The 27,233-nt window shown below is 29.5% G+C and overlaps 1 protein-coding gene across 7 annotated transcripts in view; it reads left to right on the top strand.

Annotated features, from left to right (window-relative positions):
• The first annotated feature begins 337 nt into the window (after positions 1–337).
• LOC105831397 (synaptic functional regulator FMR1) overlaps positions 338–27,233 on the top strand; it is a 112,107-nt gene continuing 85,211 nt past the window's right edge. For 4 of the 7 annotated variants that reach the window (XM_012671485.3, XM_012671484.3, XM_012671483.3 and 1 more), the window contains exons 1-6: positions 338–496; positions 986–1,038; positions 2,204–2,354; positions 3,924–4,087; positions 6,055–6,220; positions 24,688–24,758. In XM_012671485.3, the coding sequence (XP_012526939.1) occupies positions 446–496; positions 986–1,038; positions 2,204–2,354; positions 3,924–4,087; positions 6,055–6,220; positions 24,688–24,758 (656 nt within the window). In that variant the 5' untranslated portion in view covers positions 338–445. The remainder of the gene's footprint in view (positions 497–985; positions 1,039–2,203; positions 2,355–3,923; positions 4,088–6,054; positions 6,221–24,687; positions 24,759–27,233) is intronic. The other 3 variants (XM_012671487.3, XM_012671486.3, XM_012671489.3) reach the window with 1 other exon arrangement.

The following is a 27,233-nucleotide window of genomic DNA, read 5'->3' as shown; positions in this document are numbered from 1 at the left end:
ATGGCATAAGACTTATTATTGTAGATTTGGCCTAATCCGCTCCGTCTGCTGAACGCGCCCTAGGGGTGCGTTCTGGAAGACGCTATTAGCGCTATCAGCTATTAGCATCAGTCTATCTTCATTACTCATTAAAAGTAGAACAAGGATAGACTGATGCTCATAGCGCTAATAGCGTCTTCCCGAACGCACCCTATGAGTACGGCCGAAGTCGTGGTGGAAAATAGGAAAATATTTTTTAGGGTTTTCTGTTACGAGAAATTACTAGTTGTCACCACTGGTGATATTGCCTCGGTGCGCTATCCAATACTGCCTCGGTGTCATGGAAAAGAATTGTGCGATTGGCGTATGGGAAACTCGCAACCCCGAACTCGTGTGCAGGCGCCCGCTTGTGTCCGCTCTTCGGTATGCACACCGTAGAGGAGTCGAACCGTCACACAAAAGCAAGATGGAGGATCTCACAGTCGAAGTATGCGGCGAAAACGGAGCGTATTATAAGGTTCGTTCTGTGGAAAGTATAGAAAAAAGCAGGCGAAAGTCTCGGGCGTTGGATAGACCGAGCCACGGGGCGTGATGCGGTCGTGTTCTCACGGTACGGAAGTCTGTACTTCGTGATTGCACGACCCTCAAATGTTCGCGAGGTAACGCGGCTTCCTTCGACGCCATGTCTCGTTTGACAGGGCGTGATTTTTCTTTGGCTCGCATTCTCGCACATTTACGCGAGCGGGGTATTAATTCAATCGTCAGCTTAAAATTTAGTTAGCAATATCCTAGACTCATTACACTGCGAATACTTAAATGCTCGTGATTCCACGGCCTCCATCTCGCCCCGCAACCTCGCCTCGTCTCATTTCATTTCATCTTCCTCTTTCATTTTGACGAATTGTGATTTTATGTTCAACTGATTTGTACTACTCTTTATACTCCTGATTTTTTTTATTTTTACAAACATTACTGCTTTTTTCACATTATATACATTTTTTTTCAGGCTTTTGTCACCGATGTCTTTGACGATCAAGTTTTGGTAACTTTCGAAAATGAGTAAGTTTTCCTCTCGACCTTACCATTTGATAAGAACAAGTACATTATTTAGGACTTGATATCTTTTTTTTATTAATAATGTATTTATATAATAAAAGCTGCATTAGACACCTTTATTTTGTATCTTACTGATAATATAGTTTTTTATTTACATCTTCTTTTTCACTGAAAAATTTATATGATTTGTCTACAATCTACATTATTTTATTCTGTATTTTTTTTACATTAGTGCATATCAGTCTGTTTTGTAATTTTGTGATATATATACGATATCTTTGACTTACAATTATATGACTTGATAACTATATGAATTTAATAATTTTTCTTTTTTCTCTATATTATATATTAATTTAAGATAATTTTTATTGGAAAAAACTAAAATTTTTAAAGAATTTCTCTACTTTTGAAAAGTTTTGTAAGTTTTTATGGTATTTTATTGATATACTTGTGGATATTTTTAAAATTTTATTTTTAAATTTAAATTGTTTCTTTCCAATAAATATTAGTTTTATTTTTCTTGATAATATAAAATTGATCAACAATAAATGTTGAATATAGATCTATATACATTTTCATGTAATTTGCGAATATTTATAAAAAAAAATTCGTGACACTACATTGTTTTTTCTATATTGATGTGTATTTAATCTCCTTTTACGTTTTGTATTTTTGATGAGCTCTGTGTATTGTGAACAAATGATTACATTCTATATTTAATTTGTATTTTTCTTTTTTAGTATTTTCCCAAATTTAATACTTAAAATTTAAGTGACTTTTCTTTGTGATTGGTTGATTCAGAAACATATTAAAAAATGTATAATAAAATAAATTTATTTCTAGAATTTAAAAAATTTTCAAATTCTATCTATTTAAAAAAAAAACATATATATTTCCTTCAGCCTTATAATGATTGCTATTATTCTTAGAGACATTGTCTTATTACTTAAAATAGTAATAATAGTAGTAAACTTTTAGATAAATAATTTTTCTTGATAGTTTTTTTATAACATACTTGTAAAATTAATGTGTGTGTGCATGTACGTGCATGCGTGCATGTGTGTGTGTGTGTGTGTGTGTGTGTGTGTGTGTGTGTGTGTGTGTGTGTGTGTGTGTGTGTGTGTGTGTGTAATTGTGTAACATGATCTAATGGAATGCGCAATTGCAGCTGGCAACCTGAATCGAAATTCCCATTTGCTCAAGTTCGTCTACCTCCAAAAGATGGTTCCAAAGCAGAATTTCAAGAAAACCAGGAGATAGAAGTATTCTCTAGATCTAATGATCAAGAAGCATGGGGTTGGTGGAAAGCGCTTATCAAGGTAAACAATTATTTTAACACATGGTGACAAGAAAAATTGATATAATGTTAGATATAGATTATACTAATATTCAGAGTTAAAAATACTTAACGAAAGTAACATGTTATTACTTTTAAAAAGCAGAGTATTTTATCAGGAAAAATTGAGAAAATAAAGATTTTTTAATGGATTTTTTTTAATTCTTGGAAATGATTAGTTTTTGTGGGATTTTGATATGATCAACATAATGCTATAAATGCTTTAAATCTTTAACCAATCAAAATAAAAATTTTTACAAATTAACCAATCAAAGAATGCTTTGAAGCGTTTGCAGTGTCAAGTTGACCATAGCCATTAGTATGCAAAGAAAATGTTCAAAATTTTGCTTTTAAATTTAAATTTTATCTTTTTGACAAAATTATTTCTTTTTTACATTTTTCTTGATAATACAAAATGTTGGTAATTGATTAATAATAAACATTGTGTACAAACATACATTACGACTTAATATTAACCTCTTGGTGCACAATGCCATATAATATACATTTTTCAGTTTACTTACATATTTTATTCAAACTCTGTACATACACATTTATAATTTGTAACATAATGATCTATGCTTGTTATCGCATTATAAATTAGGATTGTGTTTTATTATCTTTTAAAGTCTTTATTTCCAGTGAATTTGCAAACAGATTGTATGTCAATTAATTTTTTTTCAATACTTTTTTAAACATATTAATTTTAATATTTATTATTTAATTGTGTTAAATAATATAATTTTAAAAAAGCTTATTTTTTTGCTTTACAAAAAATAACATTTATTCTTTTCTAAATAACAATAACGGTATTGCGTTATTTTCTTAGAGTGTATTCAAATTTTGTAAAAAAAATTCTAAAAGAATTTCTAAGAATTTTATTTATAATTTTAGATAAGATTAGAAAATTTGTTAATGCAATGCTTGTAAATATCCTTATTTTATTATACACACTTTAATGTTTTATAATTATAAAAAATAAATTATAAATACTATATATATGTATATATGTAAATACTATATATATGTGTACATATATATACATAATATGTATATGTATATATGTATATGTATATATACATATACAATATATAATTAAAACTTTAGTAGTTTCTTTATGATTGTTGATTCATTAAAAAAGTGCGCAAATCTATCATATAAGTCTAAAGATAATAGAGAATTACATTAACAATTAAGGTAACACAGTTAAAAAAAGTAACTTTGTTATCATTACATTATAAATTTCGCTAAACTAACACATTTTTTCAGTTGTTTTTATTTAATTTTTTTAAATAAAATGTTGCGCCGACTTTGCAGATCCTGTTGTAAAAATGCAACAAATACTGTTGCCATTTCAGACAAACAATTATTATAGAGAAGTATTGATAATGATAACGGTATTACAAATAATGCGTTACTATTCAAATTTGCTAATATAGTTGCATATATACTTGCATACTTGCGCAAAGGCAAATCCAATGTACACAAGTAGTAGATTTTTTATCTTCTTGTACTCTTTTTTTTATTAAATTTTTATTATATGATTCTTCAGATGAGTAAAGGAGGTTTTCAAGTAGTCGAATACTTGGGATGGGACTATACATATACTGAAATTGTAGCTAGCGAGCGACTGAGAGCTAAAAATCCAAATCCTCCCATTGACAAAAATACATTTCACAAGATCGAAATTGAAGTACCTGAAGAATTGAGAGAATTGTAAGTAAAAGTCAAAAATAATAAGTTGTATATATAAGTGTTTATACTTGTAGGAATGCAATTATAAACACACTGAGAGGAAAGTGTTATTTACGATTTTAATTGTATGATAAAATAATTATGAGCTTTATTTTTATGTATGTTATTAATAATAACCTAAAAGATATATAATTCTGCTATAGAGGAAAGGCACCGAATTTGGAAGTTTCTTAAATTGGAACTCCTTTATTTCTCAAAAACTAAACATTGCACGAATTCTGATAAAAATATCTGCTTGGTTAATTAAAGAAATAAAAGCTCATATTTCATATACTCATGCTTTTTTCTACGTAAAATCTGCTAAAAACGAATTCATAAAAAATAAGAGTTTTATTTACACAATTTTCTCTTGCAAATTACACAGTTTAAACAATAATGATCCAAAAATGTTTTCTTGCATGAGTGAATTCCGCAATAGCTGAATCGCACAAGTTGCACATATTATTTTTACAAGTTACAAGTGCGTATCTTAAGATACTTTTTTACATTGACGCTCATTTTTAGTGTCAAAAGACGCCACGTGGCCAAAAATAAAGATGCCGATTCGTCATCTTTAGATGTTTTGAGGTTCTCTTCAAGTGATAAAGATAATCATTGGAGAAACTAAAATTTTATGAGTAGTGCTCACGAATTTATAATTCAAGTAGTATTTCGTTAATTGTATTATGATTATGATGTCATAATAATAAGTTTTATAATGTTAAATGATAAAAATGAGACTATTTACAGTATTTATTATAAGACGTCTTTCTCAAACAAGTAGCTAAGACAATTTTGAGGCAAATTTATTTTCTGACAGAATTTTATTGACAAATCAAACTTTTGAATCTAATTTTTTGATTTGAATAATTTAAATGGGGTCGATAAATTAAATCACTTTTTCACTGTTTACTGTTGATATACAATGCTAGCAAAATTGTTAGTGACCACAATAAATAGGTGAGCATGATGAAAATAAAAGGAAACATTTTTTGGAAAGCAATAATGTATTTTAATGTGAAAATTTCACATTTTGGACTTTGCGTCGCGGTATTTTCGCTCATAAACACGTAAAAAAAAATTTAAACTTGATTTCTCCATTAAGCTTATTTGGAACCTTATCAGTTTAACCTTTATTGAAGTAATTTTGGGTGCTCGTTTGGGTCGTTAATTCGCGTATAGATGGAACTGTGACTTGACGCGAGACACTACTCTTTTTCTTGGTTATATACGTTTAAATTATATAATTAAAACAGTATGAAGAAAATTAATTAATTTTTTCCATACTGCTGGTATACTTTTATATTATGTATTATATGAGGTTTCTAAAATTTTGAGCTTTTTATACTTTAATAGAACAGACTAAAAAAAATTTTTTATTTTACAATTTTTACAATGGTTAACGAGTTATTAATTTATAAAAATAGCCGAATTTGCCCAGCCTACTGCCAAATGCAAGCGCGCGGCGAAATAGTGACTATCCAGCGAAATACATGGCACGCAGGGAGTTGTTTACAAGCGGTTTATGCACAACTTATAAATTAATAACATGTTAACTATAACGAAAATTGCAAAAATTGCAAAATGGAAGTTTTTCATTCGTTTCGTCCGTTCTATGCGAATGAAAAATTCCAAAATTTTAAGGACACTATATAAATCTTTCAAGTAGTAAACCTCTAAGTATAAAGTAATTATACCTATGCAGTTGTATGGAGCATATTATGATTATAGTGATTATAATACATTGTTAAAGTAATTATATATTGTATGTTAAAATAATTATACATTTGACATAAAAAATGACTTTAAATATAGGTAAATTATAATAATTGTAATTATTTTGTTCTCTCAGTTTATTGATCAGTGTATCTAACTTAACGTTTGTTTTTAATATTTATATTAAATGTAAAGAAATAATAAATAAGTTATATTGCTATGTTATATTGCAGTGCAAAGATGGACAATGCACATAAGGAATTTCAAAAAGCGATAGGGGCGGCAGTGTGCCGATATGTGCCTGAACGAGGAGTACTGCTGGCCATCTCCCGTCATGAAAATATCCATCGTCACAGTAGCATGCTCCAAGAAATGCACTTTAGAAACTTATCGCAAAAGGTAAATTATTTATATATCAATGTTAAAGAATACTAGAAGTTATTTACGAAAGAAAAATGATTTTAACAATTTGTTGAGAAATTTTTATAAGTATGTGTACGTTTTTATACTCTATTCAACGAAAGAATTAGCTTGGAGCGGACGAATTTTCATTTGGTTTGTGCAGGAATAATTTCCACCACTTTATCTTGTTAATTGTTCGCCAGTACAAGCAAAAGATAACACGGAATTATTAGAATATTTGACAGTTATTAAAATATTTGTCGAACAGCTCCGTTTTGCGTTACGAACGCACTTTTATTCTAGTATTTACTAAATTTTATGGCAAAGGTCTGAAATATTGTTGGACGTTCAAAAATACTATTATCTTCTTTGAAAAAAAAATCAGGCCAGGTTGATAATAACAAATAAATATTGGCTGCTTTCAGTATGTCTCAATTAAATGAAATGAGATACTGTGTGTACGACACCTAATTTTACAATGAGATAGTAGCCATGGATTCGACGCAGGGTGATTCAGAATAACTACTTGTCTTTTAACAGATCTCTCTCTATCCCCCTTCTTTTACCCTCACTCATCCTTACTCACTTTAATTCTAGCTTTAATCATTCTAGTTTTAAATTGAAAATAATATCTGATTATTTGTTATCTTCTAATGATTTAAATAATTCTAGTAAAAGAAATGTCAGATAAATTTTGTAGAAATGAAGAACAAAGTAATTACACAAAGTCTACACTTTTACATATTAGTTTAAAAACAGTTGGAGTACTTTGTTACTAGAAACGCGACTGCACTTTTCGATATTTAGGCAAGTTAATAACACATGAAGTAAATCAATCAGTCAAAAGTTATGAATTATTATCATGTGGCAGAGATGCAGTAATAACTTTATTTTCTAAAACATTGAGAGGATATATCGCCAATGAGAGTCAGCACTAGTCATAATTGTGCAAATCTTTATTGTAAATAAAAATCTAACGTTGCAACATGAACGCAATTAAATAAAAGATACAAATATACAACATGAACGCAATAAAAATGTACATCAAGTTCGCATATGTTTCGACTCATATTTCAAGTTCTCTTCAGTGTTATCCAATCGCGATTATAATGAAGTCAAGAAATTATGTTATATGTTTGGACCAAGATACAAACTGTATGAAAACTATGAGGTATTTAGGATCAAATTCAATCCCGATACAACAGTCAACTATAACTACTCTTGCAACATAAAGTAAGCGTAGCGAGAGAACCAATCAACATTGCGGAAAAGAGGCAACAATCATTTCGAGATTTGCAATTATCGATATTACATGCACTTTTTAAAAAAGGGACTAGTACGCAGCGCGCGCTTCACGCGCATCTGTATTAACTAAACTGTACTTACTAAACTGTCAAATTACAACTCTCGCAACACGAAGCGAGTCAAGCGAGAGAACCAATCGGCATCGCGGAAAAGCGGCAACAATACGACGCGATACACCCGCACTTCACGGTACTTGACCAAGCATTTCCCAAAATTACTTATTTTCTATGAGGTATCTTACTCGTGAATTTTATTTGAACGTATCTTCAACCGTGATTTTTACCTGTACTTATGCAAGTGTTTATTGTTTGTAGTTTTACGTCAATTGGTCTTACGACTGCTGTTTCTCGTGAATGTTTTCAAAATTTTTTCGAAGAGTATTTGCAACAAGTATTTTTTTACTATTTCACCATGTTTCCACGACTTTTTTTGTTAATTTTATTGGAGTTTACAATCACAAACTCTGCTTTTTGTGAATTTACTTTGAATTTGTGTTATGATATTAGTATTAAACCATTATTAATCTGCAAAATTTTATGTCACTAAACCCGAAAAATATTTTAATGTTTTGTGTTTTACTTTCGAGGATCCAGTGTATAGTACAGAATCTAGAATAACAGATGAAAAAAGATCGCTTCTCAACTAGCAGATTTGATAAGAGACTATCAATTTTGATATGTTTAAAGAGACTTATGATACTTAGAGCTTTACTGATATTAGTGTGATTCCTGATGCTGTTTTAGTTGAAGACGATTCAGAAGATGTTTTAGAAGTTGCACAAGACAATAAAAAATTCAAAGAAATTGTAGACATTGATTATAAGAAGAGAGCAATTGAATTTTGGCGATCTGGAAAAGGGAAAAGAACGAGTATAGAATCAGTCAAACTGATTTATGAAAGTTACAAATGAAAAACAACTGTACAGATGGGAAGTACAAGTTGTTGAGGGTGGGTCAAGGACTGATAAATTGTTATATATCTCAATACATTCTAGATTAATTTAACAGTGCATCCGAAATTTACCCATTCGCGATTTAAATCTGAAAGGATGGGCTTTGAAAGCAAGAAAGGCAGTTATTTATCTTGTCGATTATGGCTTTATTGAAATGGATACACAATTTTAAAATGCAATATGGCATTGTTTCAAGGAAGATAAATAAGTTCGTGACACAAGCGCATTTTTTAAATAAAGCAAGACTATTGCAACAATCTTTCAATTATGTGACTCAAGTAAAATTAGAGACAGGTTTGTTAGGAACAGCAAACGTTTACAATTTAGACCAATTAGGGTTCAATTTGGAAACGCATGCTGGTCGTACATTAGCACCAAAGGGTTTTTTAAAAGTAGAGTGTCTTGCTCAATCTCTGAATTTCTTGACCCATAATTATACAGCTTTTAATATCTGCTAACGGAAACTCGACACCCTTATTAATAGTTTCACAAAAAACAAGTGGCTATTTCAGACCAATAGTACAGAAGTTAATGTACAAAGCGGATAATATTCTCGTTTTCGCCACAAAATCTGGGAAGTTGACATCCGATCTTGCTATTAAATGATTTAAAGGTGTCTTTTTGCCTAATGCTGGCGAGAAATCTTGTGTTTGGACCCTTAATCAGGATAAACAGAAAAGAAATTTGAAAATACAGACAAGGGTGGTAAGGAAGTAAAATTCCTTACAATTTCTGCCGAAACGACTGGCTCGACTCATTCATTGAAAGTCTAGGTATTCAGACTGTGGAAAAACTTTCTGAAACAGTTTTCAGACTTGTTTCTGTTATATAACTATGATATTAACCTACATTCGAGGAATAACATTCTCAACTGGATATATCGAAAAAAAACCAGATAGATGTGAAACACCTGTTGATTTCTGTTTAAAGAATTGCGGTACAGTCTGCAAAATATGCAATGACATTGCAGTAATAAAATATGCGTAGTGTACTAACTCCTTGTTTATGGAAAACTTTTTTGCGATAGAAGATTAAGCTTTTTCTTACCATTGCCATAAATATAAAGGATAATGTCAATTATTGTGGAATTTATAGTCATCGATTATGAAAATTATGAAATCTTGCCTTTATTGGCTAGATTTTCATCACATTTTACCTTTACTGGCGAATCTCGATTACATCTTGCTTTTACTGGCTAGATCTCGGTTACATCTTGCCTTCATTGTCTGAATCTTGATCACATTTTTTTTTTCACTACACAGAAAAAAATTTGGAATTAAAAAGTCCAAAATTTTATTTTTTGGGTTCCAAACATAGCTGAACTTTCTTGCATTGAAAATTGGGTTTGTTTCAATGAAAACTTGGTATTACAGCTACTTAATTAATCTCTGAACAGAGAGATTACTAAAGACCGAGTTTCAGCGCTTCCAAGTTTGTACTGTCCAACAATTTTTGGAATAGTGGGAGGTCATCGCTGCGGTACGATTTGTCTCGGATTTGGAACTTGAGTTCCAAGCTACGCGTTGTTTACAGCTACCTGAAACATTACAATGCATAGAGTAGAAGTACTGCAACTGTATACCAGAGTATCACAGAATTAATTTATTTCTAATTTTTTTCCGTGTAGCTGGATCTTGAACACATGTTGCTTTTACTAGCTGGATCTTGGACACATCTTGCCTTCATTGCCTGGATCTCGATTACATCTTGCTTTATTTGAACAGATGATTAACTTCTATTTCCTTTATTGGTTAAATCATTGACTGATCTTGTCTTAATTGATTAGAGTTATAAACTGTTTCAAATTCCAGAGGTTTGTTTAAAAATCAGAGGTTTTCAACATCAAAATCCAGAGGTTTGTTCTAAGAACGTTAAAAAACATTTATTTTGCACATACATTTTCACATTGAAAATTAATTTCAAGGCTGACTTTAACTCTTAAGGACCAGATGGACACTTTCTATGCATTTTTCATCGCTATAATTTCTTATGTTAAAGCGGAAAAAATTGTATGAAGATCATTCCTTATGTTTTCGGGATTGCTCTTTCATATGCAGTCGTCAAAATTTCGAAAATTGCATTTGTTTAAAAGTTCCAGTTCAATTTTTCACAAAAAATCGAAATTTGCACAAATTGTTTTTCATAAATTTATAATTTACTATCATTTATGGTTTTTGCAAATTACTGAAACGTGAATATATTGTGTCCTATATGTCTAAGTTTTTGAAAGCATGCAGCATTTTTTAAAATCAAGATAGTGGAAACAAAATGAAGGCAAATAAGTGAATTTTTCGAATTTCTTTTCTTCTGCTGAATTTTGATGCAGTTATAAATGAAAGATGTAGAACTTTGCAGATTTCTTCAATCTTTTTTTTCCAGGAAAAAGGCTGATTCAAAATGGCGACTAAAAAATTATATCATGGTGGTAAAAAATCATTTGCTTAGAAAACCTGACTAATACCGTTGAACCTAATCGAAAAGTAGTTGTTATTTATAAATGCATGTGTATATATGCAAGTATGTGTCTGTAGATGTGCGCGCGTGCGTACAGATGCGTGTTTGTTTGCAATTATGCACTCACGGATACATACTTTGCATGTATATTTTTTTACGTTTCTTAGCTGTCTACAATCATAGCCGTTCTTCCGAATCTTACTACGAGAAGATAAACGTGAATAAGATTTACTTGTGTTTTTGTTTTGTTTTGTAATAATTAAATAATTAAAATCAACCAACGGAATTATAGTGAAGCAAAAACATGGCGTGCTCAGCTTAAAACGGCCGACTTAAAATGACCCATCAATTATACAATATGAAAATTATTTGTACGAATAAAATAATAAAACAATAACTTATAAAAAACTTTACAAAGTTAAAAAAGATATGTCAAGTATATAAACGCATTTAAAAATGATTCTATTCAAAAATTATTTGAAAAATGGGAATATAAGTAATAACATATAATAAAGCAGAAACTGACAGATAGTAAAGTACTATTCGAGTCACATTGCATTCTTGCAAAAAAAATAACTTGTGAAAAACTTCACAAAGTTAAAAAAGATATGTTAAGTATATAAACGCATTCAAAAATGGTTTTATTTAAAAATTATTTGAAAAATGGGAATATAAGTGATAATATATAATAAAGCAGAAACTGACAGATAGTAAAGCAATATCCGAGTCACATTAATTGCATTCTTGTATATATATATTTATCAATATCAATAACATAGAACCTTGGAAATTCAGAAAAAATACGAGCCGGGCACGCCAAGTTTTTGCTTCACTATAATTCCGTTGCTTGATTTTAATTATTTAATTATTAAGCCCGTTTAAGCAATTTTTAAATAAATATTTAATAAATTTCTTTAAGTCTTTTAAAATATACTTGGCTAACTATATTGATCTCAAATATATTTTGGAAAGCACGCGTTTATGTACTTGGCGTATCTTTTTTACCTTAATATAAGATTATACAACATGAATGAAGATATCATTAATGAACGAGTTGAATTTGAAGTAGATGTCATTTATGTTCTTAAGAATAATGTTGATTCTGAAAAAGGAAAGCATGTGCAGCGAATCACCAGTGCAATTTCTACGCGATCGAGAACTTGATCGGAACGCACGAAATGCATCGCAATACAGGAAGTTTACATATACGACCAATTTGTTTATGACTGGCCTCATTATATGAAGCAAAAATTATATAGAGAGATACCGAACTCTCTATTTATTGAATACTTAATTTTTATTTATTGAACGCGCAGTTTGTGAAAAAACATACTGCAAAGGACTTTGCTATAAATATTACTGATTATCATCTGAAAAAAAGCTAAAGAAAATAATGTATGATCTCACAAATTGAGTAAAGTTGATAAGAAAAAGTATTATTTGAATACGTTGAAGTGCTGAATCCGAATTCAGCCATAGTGCGATAAATGCACTAATAGTTATTTTTGTACCATGAGCGTAAAGTACAACTTTACGCCCGCGAGCTGGCCCTCGGGGGCGTCGATCACTCAAGGATATAAAGTTGCACGCCCGCGGTGTGAACATTATTTTTCATCATAGTAGGCGTAAAGTACGCCACTAATTTAGACCACTATTTGAAATTATATCACTGTTAGCATGTGTTTGAATGGATAGGAGGAAAGCGGTGAAGATGGTGAAGGAGGGAGAGGGTCCAGGGGCGCAGCCCCTGGTGGGGGTGCAGGGGGACAAGCCTCCGCGGGAGGTACAGAGGGGAGCCCCGAATAAAAAAATAACTTGTAAATAATCAATAAAAAAAAAAACTAAATAAAAGAAATTTGGATAAATATAAATAAATGAGAATATAGATAATTAAGTCAAAATAAATATAACTTTATTTGCCTAAATAAATTTAAAAGAAAAAAACATTTCTTTATTACATTTCTTTCAATAACAAAAATTACATATTTTTTTAACTTACATTGTATTTATAACTTTTATTCCAATAACAAAAATTACACGTTATTAACAAAAAATAACTGTAGTTTTTTTTATTTAGCTGAATTTTATGTTACTTTAAATTTATATAAAGAGTAATCGATTTATATCAAGATTAACCAATTGCTGTTTGTTGTCAAGTATGGTTGTATCAGCATTGCTAACATTTAGTTTTATTTGTTTTGCTGGGACATCGTTAAAGTCATTGTTTTTTTGAACTGTGTTTGCAATACAATCAGCAATTTTTCTTTATTTTTTTCAATAGAACAATCTATGTAACCCTCAGCAAACGTCGTAGATTCCCAGCCACCGTGTTTTAGATCCAATTTATTTTGTAGTAGTTACAAGGTGATGTAATTGCGTGAAATCCTATTTTACGCCCGCAAAACAGGACGTAAAGTGCGTACTTTACGCCTACTACGACGAAAATATTTTTGCAAAACTTGTTTTGACAGTTTGCATAAATTGAAATTTAAAAAAATGAAAGAAATATAAATATATAAGTGAGAGAAAGATAAGTATATTTAATAAATAAAGACAAAACAAATTAAGAAAAAATAAAAAACCAAAAACAAAAACGAATCTTATACACGTTCACCTTCTCGTGATAAGATTTGGACAACGGCTATAATTGTAGACAGCTAAGAAATATAAAAAAATAGATGTATCCGGGAGTGCATAATTGTAAATAAACACGCATCTGTACGCATACACGCGCGTGTACATAGACACATACTTGCATAGATATGCACACATGCATTTGTGAATAGCAACTACTTTTTGATTGGGTTCAACGGTATTAGTCAGGTTTTCTAAGCAAGTATGGTTTTTTACCATCATAATATGACTTTTAAGTCGCCATTTTGGATCAGCTATTTTTTTCCTAAAAAAAGTTTTAATTTAAGAAATCTGCACAGTTTTATATCTTTTATCTATAACTGCATTAAAATTCAGCAAAACAAAAGAAATTTAAAAAATGTCTACTTATTTGCCTTTATTTTGTTTTTACATCTTGATTTTAAAAAATGCTGCCTACCTTTCAAAAGCTTACAAGGGGACCTTACGGGTCATGGGTCATCGATTTTTTTCATACTTATAGGATTTGAAGATCAGTACCCGGACTTCAATTTCCTAAATCAGTACGATGCGTTTCTTAAAAATACTCGAGAAAATCGATTTTGAAGATTTCCGATATCTTTAAGTACAGAAAATTTTGACGTATTGTTAGAGCAGCTCGTAGCCGAGCGCACAGAGCTCTAGTTTCGTAAGCGCGGAGTAGCTGGTTCGATTCTCGCTGGTCCCAATTTTTTTTTAATAAGTCAATGCAGTTTTTTTTAAATTGTATATCTTAACATTTATCAAATTGAAATGCTAATTAATTATTAAATATTTATTTGTTATTTTTTAAATAAAAATTAACATCTCTTTATTTTTATTTAACGGTAAAGTACGAATAACACAGCATCTGCTCTCTCGGAACCCTTACTTCTCCCATTTTTTGCAAGGCTGTTCTTTGTTCACGACTAGATGCGAAAGAATGGGGATCGACCAGGATCGACTTACAATAAACTCGACTTGTAAACTCCGACTAACGTGTTAAAGATGCAGCGTAAAATGTAAGCGATAAAATAACTGAATATTATTCGTACATATTATTTTTGCATTTAACAATAAGACGTTTTCCATTTTTGTACCAAATTTTAATTTATTATAAATATTCGCATTTTCAAGCAAGTGGCAATTAAAAATAAAAAGTTGTTAATTTTTATTTAAAAAATAACGAATAAATATTTAATAATTAATTAGCATTTCAATTTGATAAATGTTAAGATATAGGATTTAAAAAAAACTCCATTGACTTATTAAAAAAAAATTGGAGGCAGAGCAAGAATCGAACCAGCGTCTTCGCGCTTACTAAACTAGAGCTCTGTGCGCTCGGCTACGAGTGGCTCTGACGATAGGTCAAAATTTTCTGTACTTAAAGATATCGGAAATCTTCAAAATCGATTTTCTCGAGTATTTTTGAGAAGCGCATCGTACTGCTTTAGGAAATTGATGTCCGGGTACTGATCTTTAAATCTTATAAGTATGAAAAAAATCGATGATTCATGACCCGTAAGGTCCCCTTGTTAGACATAGGACGCGATATATCTACGTTTCGATGATTTTCAAAAACCATAAATGATAATAATTATAAATTTATAAAAAACAATTTGTGAAAATTTTGATTTTTTGTTGAAAATCAAGCTGTAACTTTTGAACAAATGGAATTTTCGAAATTCTGACGACTGCATCTGAAAAAGAAATCCCGAAAACACAAGGAATGACTTTTATACATTTTTTTCCGCTTTAACATTAGAAATTATGGCGAAGAAAATTTCATAGAAAGTATCCGTTTGGTCCTTAAAGGATTAAGGTCATTATCAAGTACTTATTTTGAACTCTACAACTTTGGTTGCTCTATTTTTTTTAATATGCATCGTTTTGGATAAATAAAAGATTCTGGAAAAACTGATTACCAAATGCTCTTTCTGGACCAATTGGACTATTCATGTTTTGAACGTAAAATTTTACGTTTTATTGATTTTCGGGATTAAAAGTAGGCTATTTTCTTTGAGAAACATGAAATTATTTTTAACTGATCTTGCAAATTGACTTTAAGGTCAACTCAGGGTCACTTTCAAGTGCATCACTTTAAATCTTACAACTTTGGTTTTAAGCACTTTTCAGAAAATGTTTCGGAAATTATTAGTCGTTGCTGTTCCCTCTTTCAGGGATTGAGGGCTGAGTTCTACCCATTAAATGCGTATTTAGTAGAAACAAAGACACGTGTTCAATGTTTTTCGGTGTTTAATAAGTATATTAAGTTTTATTCGAATTGGTGAGTGTCATTTGGGTAGTGTTACTTGTTAGCTTTAACTACAACGCTGTGTTTCCCGTGTGGTAAATTTATGAGGCGCTATACGCCTTTGTTCGACGGCTAACCAGTCGAACACCGCGACGGATGGTGGTTGGAGTGACATGCCTAGGGGGAGGGTTGCATTGTTATATTTTTAACAAAAAATATTTTCTTGATAGTCTTAATCTTTTTCACTGCCAAATAATGTTTTTTTGTGGGAGATCTTTCTGAAACTGTGTATATCTATGTTTTTTGGATTGAATCTGAAATCAAAATCTGCAAATTTAATATGGCAGATCTAATATGACCGCTATCAGCTAATCAGTAAATTAGTGAAATGTTGATATTTTGCAGTAAATCCGTTTTTCTGAGTTCTGTTACATATCTAAGATTGAATTATGACTTTCCATTGGCAATAAAAAGATAACAAAACTTGACGACAGAACGCGTTTGTGCTAGAAAATATTCCAAAATTTTGTATATTATTCAGATTTATTGAATATAAAACATTTTATTCTGAGCAAAAAATATTAATATCTTTAGAACATGTAGATACTCAATGAAAAAACTACATAAAATGTTCATATACTCAAAAACTTCAATTTTGAGCGATTTTTCGCATAATTAATTGTTTATAAACAAAAAATTGTTCTGCGAAAAATTTTGCAAAAAGTATGTTTTTTTACATCATTAGAAGAATACTTGATAAAATTTTCAGACCTCTGTATCAACTCATTTCTAAGATATTGATTTTATTCTTAAAAAAACATCTTTCAACTTAAACTTGTTATAAATAATTACAAGTAAACAATTGGGTACAAAAATTTATTAGAATATGTTAAGCAACTATTTAACTATCTGGAAAACCAAACTTTATAACTACTTTTACGAATTTATGAAATTTATAAGAAAAATAGGTAATTCTTCTACGGGTCCATCTCCAAATGGGTTGAAATTTTTTGTAATGGTTTCTTATGCTTAGAAAGTAATGTAAATAACAATTTTTAGTCGGGGGAAGTAAAAAACAGTTATAAACAAACAAGATTTAAAAATGTACTATTGTTTTCTGATTAACCCTCGGAGAACACACCTACCTTTTCGATCACGAAGAACACTGTGGGTCAATCTGACCCTACACACACTTTGATCGTCGACCATTTTAAATTGACGAGTGCGATCAGCTAGAAAAAATTTCCAGATGTACTTGGAACATTGTTAAATTAATTGATATAAATAAAAAGTGCTGTTGAAATTATTTACATATTTTAAAAAATTCACAAAAAAATTATTTTTTTGAAAAAAACATAATTTACGAAAAAAAATTGTATTTTTTATTTTTTTAATATTTTTGGCTAAAAATTTACGTGTGTATTCTTGAAATGCAGTAGAATCAAGAAAAAAAATTGTACTTTAGTGTACCTTAAAAAAAAAAAGGTATTTATTTTGTTAGGTAATGAAAGTGGTTTTTAAGGTAAAAAAAAATCAAACATTTTTCTGAAAAAATTTTAGAAAAATTTATTTCTTATTACATATATGTGAATACTTCATTATTTAAATGACTTATGATAAAAGTTACCTTATTTATCGTCGGCGTCGGCTTCACTATAATCTGAATACGACGTGTCAGTGTTTAACTGTACTGACACATTATTTTTCTCAGAAAAACTGTTGCCATCGAAATATTTTTGCTTGACATGTACTAAGGCATTCTGAATACGTGGCTGCAAACTATATGCCATTGTGCTCACTATTGAAAAACTGACGCTTAGTACACAACAGGGTCAGAATGACCCTGCACCAACTTTGAATAATGCCCAACACCTATTAGGTGTTGCGCTGTACAAAAGGAGCATCTTAACATATAGTTAGTATCCCAAACTACAGGTAGAAGGCCTCAGGCCTGTCAATTTTTAAAATATTTTCAAGATATTTACAATCAAATTCTAGGTAAGGGTCAAATTGATCCTATGTGTTCTCCGAAGGTTAATGTGGAATGAAATTTGTTCTCTTAGAAGTACACACGCATGCACGCACCTCACACACACACACACACACACGCGCGCGCGTATACGCACGGGTACAAAGGGAAACCTTTGGCCCCCTTCCCGCACCCACACCCACTCCGTCGGTAGGGGTGCCCTGAGTATGTATGTAAAAGTACAGTGCATACTTTGTTGAGAATAACCGTGTTAGTTAAGTCGTAATTTATGGTAAAAATGCCGAATAAAGGACCCAGCCCCAATGACCTTGATTTTGACATATGTTGTCAAGATTATGATCTTAAGTAATGTATAAAAGGTATTAGCCGTTGCTCATTGTTTTGCGAACATAAACATAAACTTGTGAAGCAAGATCTATCATATTTGACTAAAGTTTAATAAGTACGATACATGATATCAGTGCTTTACGTAAAGTAAATGACCTCCACGCTTGTACAATACCACATAGATTGCGACTTTCCACGCTAAACAAGATCCACGCTGTTTGTTTCCAATGTTTTTGCATTAATCAAATAGCGACATAAAATTGGTTATGTTAGGTTAAGTTAGAGTTGGGAAAAATTACGGGAGAGGGAGGGGCGGAGCCCCTCCCTCGCTTATGCGTTTTCTGTACGATATATCTTTACGACTTCTCACAAATTTCATTTCATATTAGAAAACAATGTACAGTTTTAAATATTTTTTATTTATAACTTTCTTTTTAGACTTCTTCCGACAAAAAATTGTTATTTACATTACTTTTTAACCATAAAAAGCCACTACAAACATTTCAGCATATTTAGAGGTGGGCCGTGGTTCGGAAGAATTACCGAAAAAAAAAACATAAGAAACAAGTGGCCACTATAGTGGTTACTGGCTTTTGGCAGTAAAAGTTATTAATTAAACGTAAACTGGCATCATAAATTTTGGAAGAAGCTGTGCTCAAGAAAAGAATTTATACTTTAAGAGAGTTCTGCTCAGGCCTGGCACAGCAAGTGGCACAGGGATTCAAGTAAAGAAAAATATTTAAATGACCATTTTGTTGCTTTCTTTTTTTGTTGTATATGGTCTAAAGTTAATAATGGTGAACATAAGAAAAAAATCGGCTATAAAGTATTATTTTTATTACCGAAATAATTTTTGTAAAAATTGAAAATAAACATTCTTTACTATTATACTATCTTTAGATAACTAAATATAACAATTGAAATTTATGTTATATCACTAGTACACATTTACCACACTTACGTGCTGTATTACTTCGATTATTGTAAACTTTTTTATCTTATTAATTATTTTACTCAAACGAGCAAGTCATTGTTTTAAAAATTTAATAGTACTTTTCTGGACAGTTGAGATGTATCGTTGTAAAGTTTCACTAACATCTGTTTATTACTTCTACATTTAATATAATAAAAATTAAAAAATTCTGAAAAGTTATCAATTTCCATAAGAGTCCATGTTATTAAAATATTTAATATCTAAATAACTAGCTAGTTCAGCTTTCTGAAATTTTGACAGTCAATTTATATCACTAATTTGAACTGCTCTACAAAGTTTTATGAAAATCTGTTCATTTTGATTTAGCAGCGAAACTCCTTTAAATAACATTACAAAATTTTATTAATTAAAAGTCAAAATAATAAGCAAATTAAATTTTTTTTAAATTTTATACTTTAATTAAAAATTAAATAACTTGAAAATTTATATTTTTAATAAAATTAATGCTTGTGATGGACTTAATAACCCAGGAGAAAATTTTACAGATAATAAAAATTACTATATGATAAATAGTAAACGCGAACCAAGGAAGAAATTATGGAAATTTTTATTACGTTTTTCACCAAATTACGATAATATTTATACTACTTGTAGTATAATTCTCAATATGTGTATAATATATATATATATATATCACACGCACGCGCGCGCGCACACACACACACGCGCACGCGCGTGCGCACACACACACCATTATTTAAGGCGTAACGCTCTTCTTACTCATTTATTCATGTTTTAATCTGTTTCTTTCATTGGACGGAGTAAAGGTTAACAAATTGTTGAAGATACTTTCTCCCTCTCTTTCTCTTTTGCATTTTCTATTCATGTATCTATTTCCCTGTCTTTTGAAAGTTTTTAAATATATTTTTTGAAAGAGTTTACTACTCGAAACCGAAAAAATCTGGAACTTTTAAGGACTTTTTTTACTCCTAAAATAATGAATTTTTATGGGATTTTATTGGTATTTGTACAAATTTTAAATAATTCTATCTTTTTTGATAAAAAAATTGTTTTTTGATTACTTTTTTTTGATAGTGTAAAATGCTGATAACTTATATTAATATTTTTTAGTATGACATCTATGTATATTTACTTAAATTTTTGTACGACGATTTTGTAAGTTTATATAAAATAAATTAATGACAATAGAGGATTGTAGAATATATTACTAAATTGAGGTTTAATTATCTTTTGACTTTATATTTCCATTAAATTAGATCCATATACTGTAGACTGTGTAGACAAATATGTCTATTGATTTGTATTAAATATTGATTTATATTAAATATTGATTTATATAGTTTTTAATATTTTTATTTAATTTATTATTTAAATTTTAAGTTTAATATTTCAAACTTAAATATTTTTTCTATATGATAGTATATTTTAAATTCATTAAAAAGTAAACAAATAATTTCACTTGAAAGCTACCTATAACAGAAATTAGCCCTCACTTTTAGAATTAACTTATTTTGGAAGTTGTGCTGAATTGTGTTGATTATGCTTAAATATTAAAATTGTAATATGAAAAATATTGTAAAAAATGGAAAGCAATTGTTTTAGATTAATCTTCTTTTTTTGTTTTTGTCCATTTTCAAAAATTTGTATTAGGATGTGCAGGTTATTTTGCTAGGTTATCTTTACATTGTGCTAAAATTTAGTGTAAAGTTTTGTGACTCCATAATTTGCATTTCTTTATAAATACAAGTACTTTCTTTTACAGACATTAAAATGTTGTGTCTCTTCTATCATAATGGGACATAATTTGTTAAATAACGCGTATTTCTATTTAATTTTACTTAATATAACAGTGCAATTACGTAAAGTCCGTACTATACTAAGATTGAAATTGAAATTAAATTTTCAAAAAATTGTTTAAAAAGGGTCAATTTTGGCTTTCAAAGGTATAAGTAAAAATAGTGTTTTATTCTTCTAAAATATAAGAAATAAGTATATTTTTTCATATACAACCTATACACACATACACGAAATATACAAAGAATAAACGTTTATACATTTATTTAAATATTATACATTAGTTTTGACTGCTGTCTCTGTGCTTTTTTCTCCGTTCGAAACGTCCTCACCTGAGGAGCTACTGCTTTGTATTTCGCAGACGTTTTCAGGATCTACTTCAGATTTACTCATATTGTTTTTGAACCTTTTTTTTTTTTTTTTTTTTTGTTCTGCATATGCTGCAGCTAGCTCGGCTGCTCGACGGACAGATGTATGCGTCTACATAATCCTGAAAAATACAACTTTATTAACTCAATATACGCTGTAACTATTACATTTTTTAACGAAAAATTTAGCGTAACTATCACTTCCTTTATAAAAGTAAATAATCATTTATACAAATTTATTTTGATTTTAGCAGCATATATTTTTTATAACATTAGACTGGATCTGTCAGGGTTTGGACACAGCCATATCAAAAATTTAGTCGTAATTTCCGCGCCATCTGGGCGAAGAGACCACTTTGTCGGAACTAAAATCCAAATTTTATTCAGTATCAAATGGTACGAGTTGCGGCTTATTGGTACGTGGTCAAGCTTGATGATAATATCTTTTGCTTATTATTTTATTAATTTTTTTATAATTATATAAAATTATTAAAATAAAAAATATATAATTTAGTTTTATCAGAACAAAATAAAAAATATTTTTATAAGTTATTCTATTTCTGCAATCAAAAAAAGGTCACTCAACCAATTGTTAACCGCCGCACAGTGGTCAAAACAGCCAAAAACGTGGCCAAAACTCTTTTTTATCATTTTTTGAAAATTAAGAGCACGATTTTTTTTACTTTTACGCTTTTACTAAATTTCTGTAAAGTTACAGTAAAAAAAAATCACATTTACGAGAGTTATACGTGCACAAAGATTATAAAAATTATAAGTATTTTATATGATCTTGGGAATCAGAATCAGGGTTTGTGATTTCATTCATGAGATTGTCTTTGAGCCAGGCTATTAGAGCTTTTTATCGATGTTTAGTATATAATTTGTGTTTATAATAGCACCGTTACTTATTTGATTGATGTATAGTTAATAGAAATAAACATTTTTTAAACAAAGTAACATTTTCTAAACAAAATATTGTTATTGTGTTATATAACTGTGTTATATAACACAATAACAATATATTGTGTTATATATTGTGTAAATATAACTTTAACTAAGAATAGCAGTCTAAAGACTCTGTGACAACGTGATAAACCTTAAGAATTTTAAAACTTTATTTTGTATAAAAAGAAATACAAAAGTCTATTTGCGCCAAATTGCGCCGGAATATTTTAATATCTGTATTACTCAGAAGGAACATGATAACATGTCAAAGTCAAGGTCATTGGAGCTGGGTCCTCTTTTGTAAAGGTTTACCATATATTTAACTACACGTTTCATCTTTCTGACGTCTATTGAACTAATCTATTAAAAATATGTATTCGTAAGCATCAAATGTTTATCATGAATTGTTAGGCTGTGTACGATCTTCGAAGTAAAGCAACGTCGACGGCAGTTAACAATTAGATGAGTGACCGTTTTTCTGATTGCAGAAGTAGAATAAATTATAAAAATATTTGTTTTTGCTTTGTTCTTCTATATAATAAAGCTAAAGTGTATAATTTTTTATTGTAATAATTTTATATAATTATAAAACATAAAAATTATAAACAAAAGATATTGTCAAGCTTGGCCATGTGCCAATAAGCTACGCAACTCGTTACCATTCAAAACTGAATAAAATTTGCATTTAGTTTCGAAAAAGTGATCTACTCGCCCAGATAGCGCAGAAATAGGGTTAAATTTTTCATATAGCCGTGTTCAGACCTTGGAATCTACGGGACCCGAAAAAAATTTTTTATTCTTTGTAACTTGGCAGTTACAAAATTGAACTAGTTTGAACAGCAAAATAGTAGAACGGGTCTCTAAGTCCCTTCCCTCGACTCCCACTAACTTACTCCTACCATCCTTATTTTCGAGATGCAATTTGTTGAAAAAAAACGGCTGAGTCTACCAGTTTAATAACTGATGATTAATATTGTTGTATACTACACAATTCGATTGTACTCACTTATGCTAGGCTAACACAATTTCTAGCGCTGTTACAATATTTTTGTTGTTTTGTGGTCAGCTACATCAGGTCACACTAGCATTACTTACAGGAGTGATATATTGTGTTAGATACAGGAGAAAGAGACACAAGGCAAATGGTGCAGCAGTAACAAGGTGTTTACTACAGAATGAAACTAGCAAAACCTACAATTCTTGAAAATTGCTTTTTTTGAAAATGGCTTTTTATGGAATTTTATTGGTATTTAAGAAAAATTTTTTAATTTTACTTTTAAATTTAAATTGTATAACGAAATTATTTTTCTTTAACGTTTTTTTAAATATAGTTTTTATTTAACTTAACAATACAATATGTTGACTATCGATTAACAATAATAAATGGCACACTTACTTATATACATTTACATACATTTGTGTGTAACTTACAAGTTTTTATTTAAAGAATTAGTGATTATAAAACACAATGTTTTAACTTGATATTATATTTTTAATTATGTTTTGTGTTGTGTATTTTCAATAAGTTTTATTATTTCAAACAAATTATATGCTAGTTCATATTATTTCTTTTTAATACTTTTTTAAGTTTAATATTTAAAATTCAAATCACTTTTCTTTGTGTGATTAAAGAAAACATTAAAAGATATAATAAATTTAGGAAGTTTTAATCCTCACATAATAAATTAATTTTAAAATTGGATAAAAAAAATTTTTTATTTGAAATTTTGAATAAAATTTCTGGAAAATCGGGAATTTGTTTTACAAAATTTGAATATATATTTTGATATGTGAGTATATGCGTGTGCGTGCGAACTTGTGTAAAGTTAAAGCATTATGACAAATGGTATTTGATATTTAACATGCTATTAACTATTAATCTATTAGTATGATTATTGCCGTTCCATAGTTTTAGTAGTTATAAAAAACGCATTAATCTATCGCTATTGTCACGTTATTCTGAAGTAGGACAATAAGTTGTAATAATGTTAAAATGACAAACAAATCGTGATTGAAGGAAAAGTGATTTCTATTAATTGTTCTAGAACCATCTTTACGTCACATTTTAATGTCATGATTCTTTGTTTTGCTTTGGATATGTTTTCAAATTTACTGTGTTAGATTTTAGAAACTTTATTGTTGCAACACATTATGACATTTTGCAGAGTTCTTCTAAAGAGCTCTTGTTATATATGAAATGTGAAAAGTTGAAATCTTTCTGAAAACTTTTGCAACAATCTGTGTTGTATGAGATTATAAAAGTGAGTAGGGACTAACTTTTCAGGTTTTAAAGTTCTATTTAAAAACTTCTGTAATAAAAAGTTTAAATTTTGAATAAAAGTTCTGAAAAATCCAGATTTTATTCACAGAAAATTTATTTGAGAATTGAATGAAATTTAAGTAAACACTGTTCTTGTATGTTTTATGCGCTCACATGCTATATAATTTTTGAAATGTTTTTTAAAAAAAAATTATACGTTTTTTTGTTTTTTTTTACAATTATTTTATAGGTTTTGCTGTTGAAGAGAACAGAAGAAGCAGCACGTCAACTTGAGTCCACTAAACTTCAAACAATAGGGGGGTAAGTTATTTTATAACTTTTTAATTTTTGTAAATAATGAAAAAAATCTTGTGAGATAGTTTACCTATTCTTGTCCGTGTACTGTCCTGGTTACCATCCTGTCTGTGGTTTGCATTTATTGGCAGAAAATTAGATCACAAGATTTCTAATCATAAATTGATATGTGCGCTTTAGTATTATGTACTTCATGTATGCGATTACACTGGCACATCATAAGTAGTGTTTATCGTTCATCTTGGTTTTTTTCTTTTATATTTTTTATCTTTGTTACAAATATACGATATAATAGATGAAGTATTCAACAAATTCAACATTTTTGAAGTTTGCATTAACTGTACATATTTTTATTTTAATTTCTTTTATTATACAAAAACAAGTGCGAGTATATGAATACAAAATTTTATATACGTTATAATTTATTTAATATTTTCGTTATGACAGATATCTTGCTAAAACAGTACTAGATTTTAAGCATGATCATGTGCATTGCAGACACAGTTATTACTAATTGTTTATTAAGTATTTATTACAAAGAGGGAATGCTATTTTAAGTTAGATAACTAACAAAGGAACATGGCAAGCTCAAATTCTTTAATTTTGATGCACTTGGTGGATATTTAAAGTGATTTAATAGATAAAGAACTGTATATTATTTGTGTCTTGTTACCTTTTAACCCTCCGAGGTCGTCACCCTGGGTGGTTACCACCCATTGTCATTTTTAAAGTGCTGTATTTATGAAATTATCAAGCATATGGTAACAAAAAAATTCATGGATAAACTTGATTGTTTGGAAAATGTATTCTGATATTATTTAAGCAAAAATTTAAAAATGTTGGTACCTAAAAAATTCTTGAATCTTCTAATATTCGAAAAAAGAAGTTTTTACAAAATAAATCATAACTTTTTTAATTTTCAATATTTTTAGCAAAAAATTTAGACTTTTATTGTTTAAATCTTGTACTTCAAGGAAAAAAAATATCTTGACCATTTTTTCAAAAAGAGTATTTTGCATACTGAACATGGAGTATTTTAGTATAGTGAAAAACAGGTATTCTCATAGAAAAATCATGTTAAGATAGTATTTACTTGAGCGTCACTTTTTTGTATGCCACGCAAAACTATTTTTCCCTCGCAAAATAGATTGCGGTCTACCGCGTGCACGCAATGTTAGAATGCGTTGATCTAACGTTACATTTTTAAGATCACTGTCCACCTCGTTCACAGATTGTTCTGAATCGCTTGAATATAATTCTTTGAATATGATTTTCCTCGACATCTGAATTAACATAGTTGAAATCATTACGTCCATCATTTTGTAAAATATCTTACATCGATCGCTGCCGTAAATTATGGGCCATTATGCTGCAATAAATTAACATAAAGATTTTAAAAAAATTTTAGGCATAAGAATCTGTATTATATCATACTTTTACACTTTTTAGACCACAAAAAACACAAAAATTCGAACCACTAAAAAACACAAAAAACTTACACAAAGGTCACACATGGGGTGGCTACCACCCTACCTTGTCTTTGGACAACTGCAAAAAACAAACCAACGCGACTTTCAGTTACAGAATAGTACAAGAGCATAGATGAAACCTTGAATTACCATTAAATGGCGTTACTAGTATTATTTTTTCTTAAATCGGAAAGATATGTGTTGAATTTAAGCGATGGGTAGTAACCACCCAGTGTGACCTCGAAGGATTAAAAATATGACTTGCTCGAAGAAAAAAAAAACTTTTGTCTAACTCTTACAGTGAGAGATATAATGTTTAGAATAAAAATTTAATGGTAAATTAAGGGGATGCTGGAATGAATCAAACTTGACCCAGATTGATAATATAGATTCTACAGAATAGTACATATCATTAACATGATTTCTTATATATTTTTTTATGGATTTGGAAATCCTTTTCTAGAATTAAAGTACATATTAATACCAGTCTGTGAATTGGATTTTATACATAGAATGAAAAAAAAATTTTTATGTTGCTCTACTTATATTGAGTTTTTACATATAAGTAGTTTAAATTTTCCTAGAACGATTTTGCCACAATTAGGCATCAAAGTATAAAAAACTTTAAGAACTTTACATTGTCAGCTACGTGTCTAGAATCTCGAATTTTGTGAGTACAAATTACAGTTTTTTTTATATCAATCAAATATAATTCCACACATTATTTTTAACTAACAATAAGAAGTACTATAAATTATAAAATTTTATTTGTTTTCGGCATAAATTCTGCAATTTAGACTGATAGTAATACATATACTTTTACTTTGGAGGATTTTTTAATAAAAGCAATAAAATGTAAATCTTTTAAAAAATTACTGTTTTATTAATAAAATAAACCTGCTTTCAACAAGTTCCTATAAATTAATATCTAGCGACGCGGTAGCGGCGCGACGCCAAGTACATAAAAAATCGTGCTGCGTGAGGCAAACTTCACTGCGCAAATGTTGCTACT

The sequence above is a fragment of the Monomorium pharaonis genome, chromosome 1 (genome assembly GCF_013373865.1).
Source record: "Monomorium pharaonis isolate MP-MQ-018 chromosome 1, ASM1337386v2, whole genome shotgun sequence".
Classification (NCBI taxonomy): Eukaryota; Metazoa; Arthropoda; class Insecta; order Hymenoptera; family Formicidae; genus Monomorium; species Monomorium pharaonis.
This window is presented reverse-complemented; position numbering and strand designations above follow the sequence as displayed.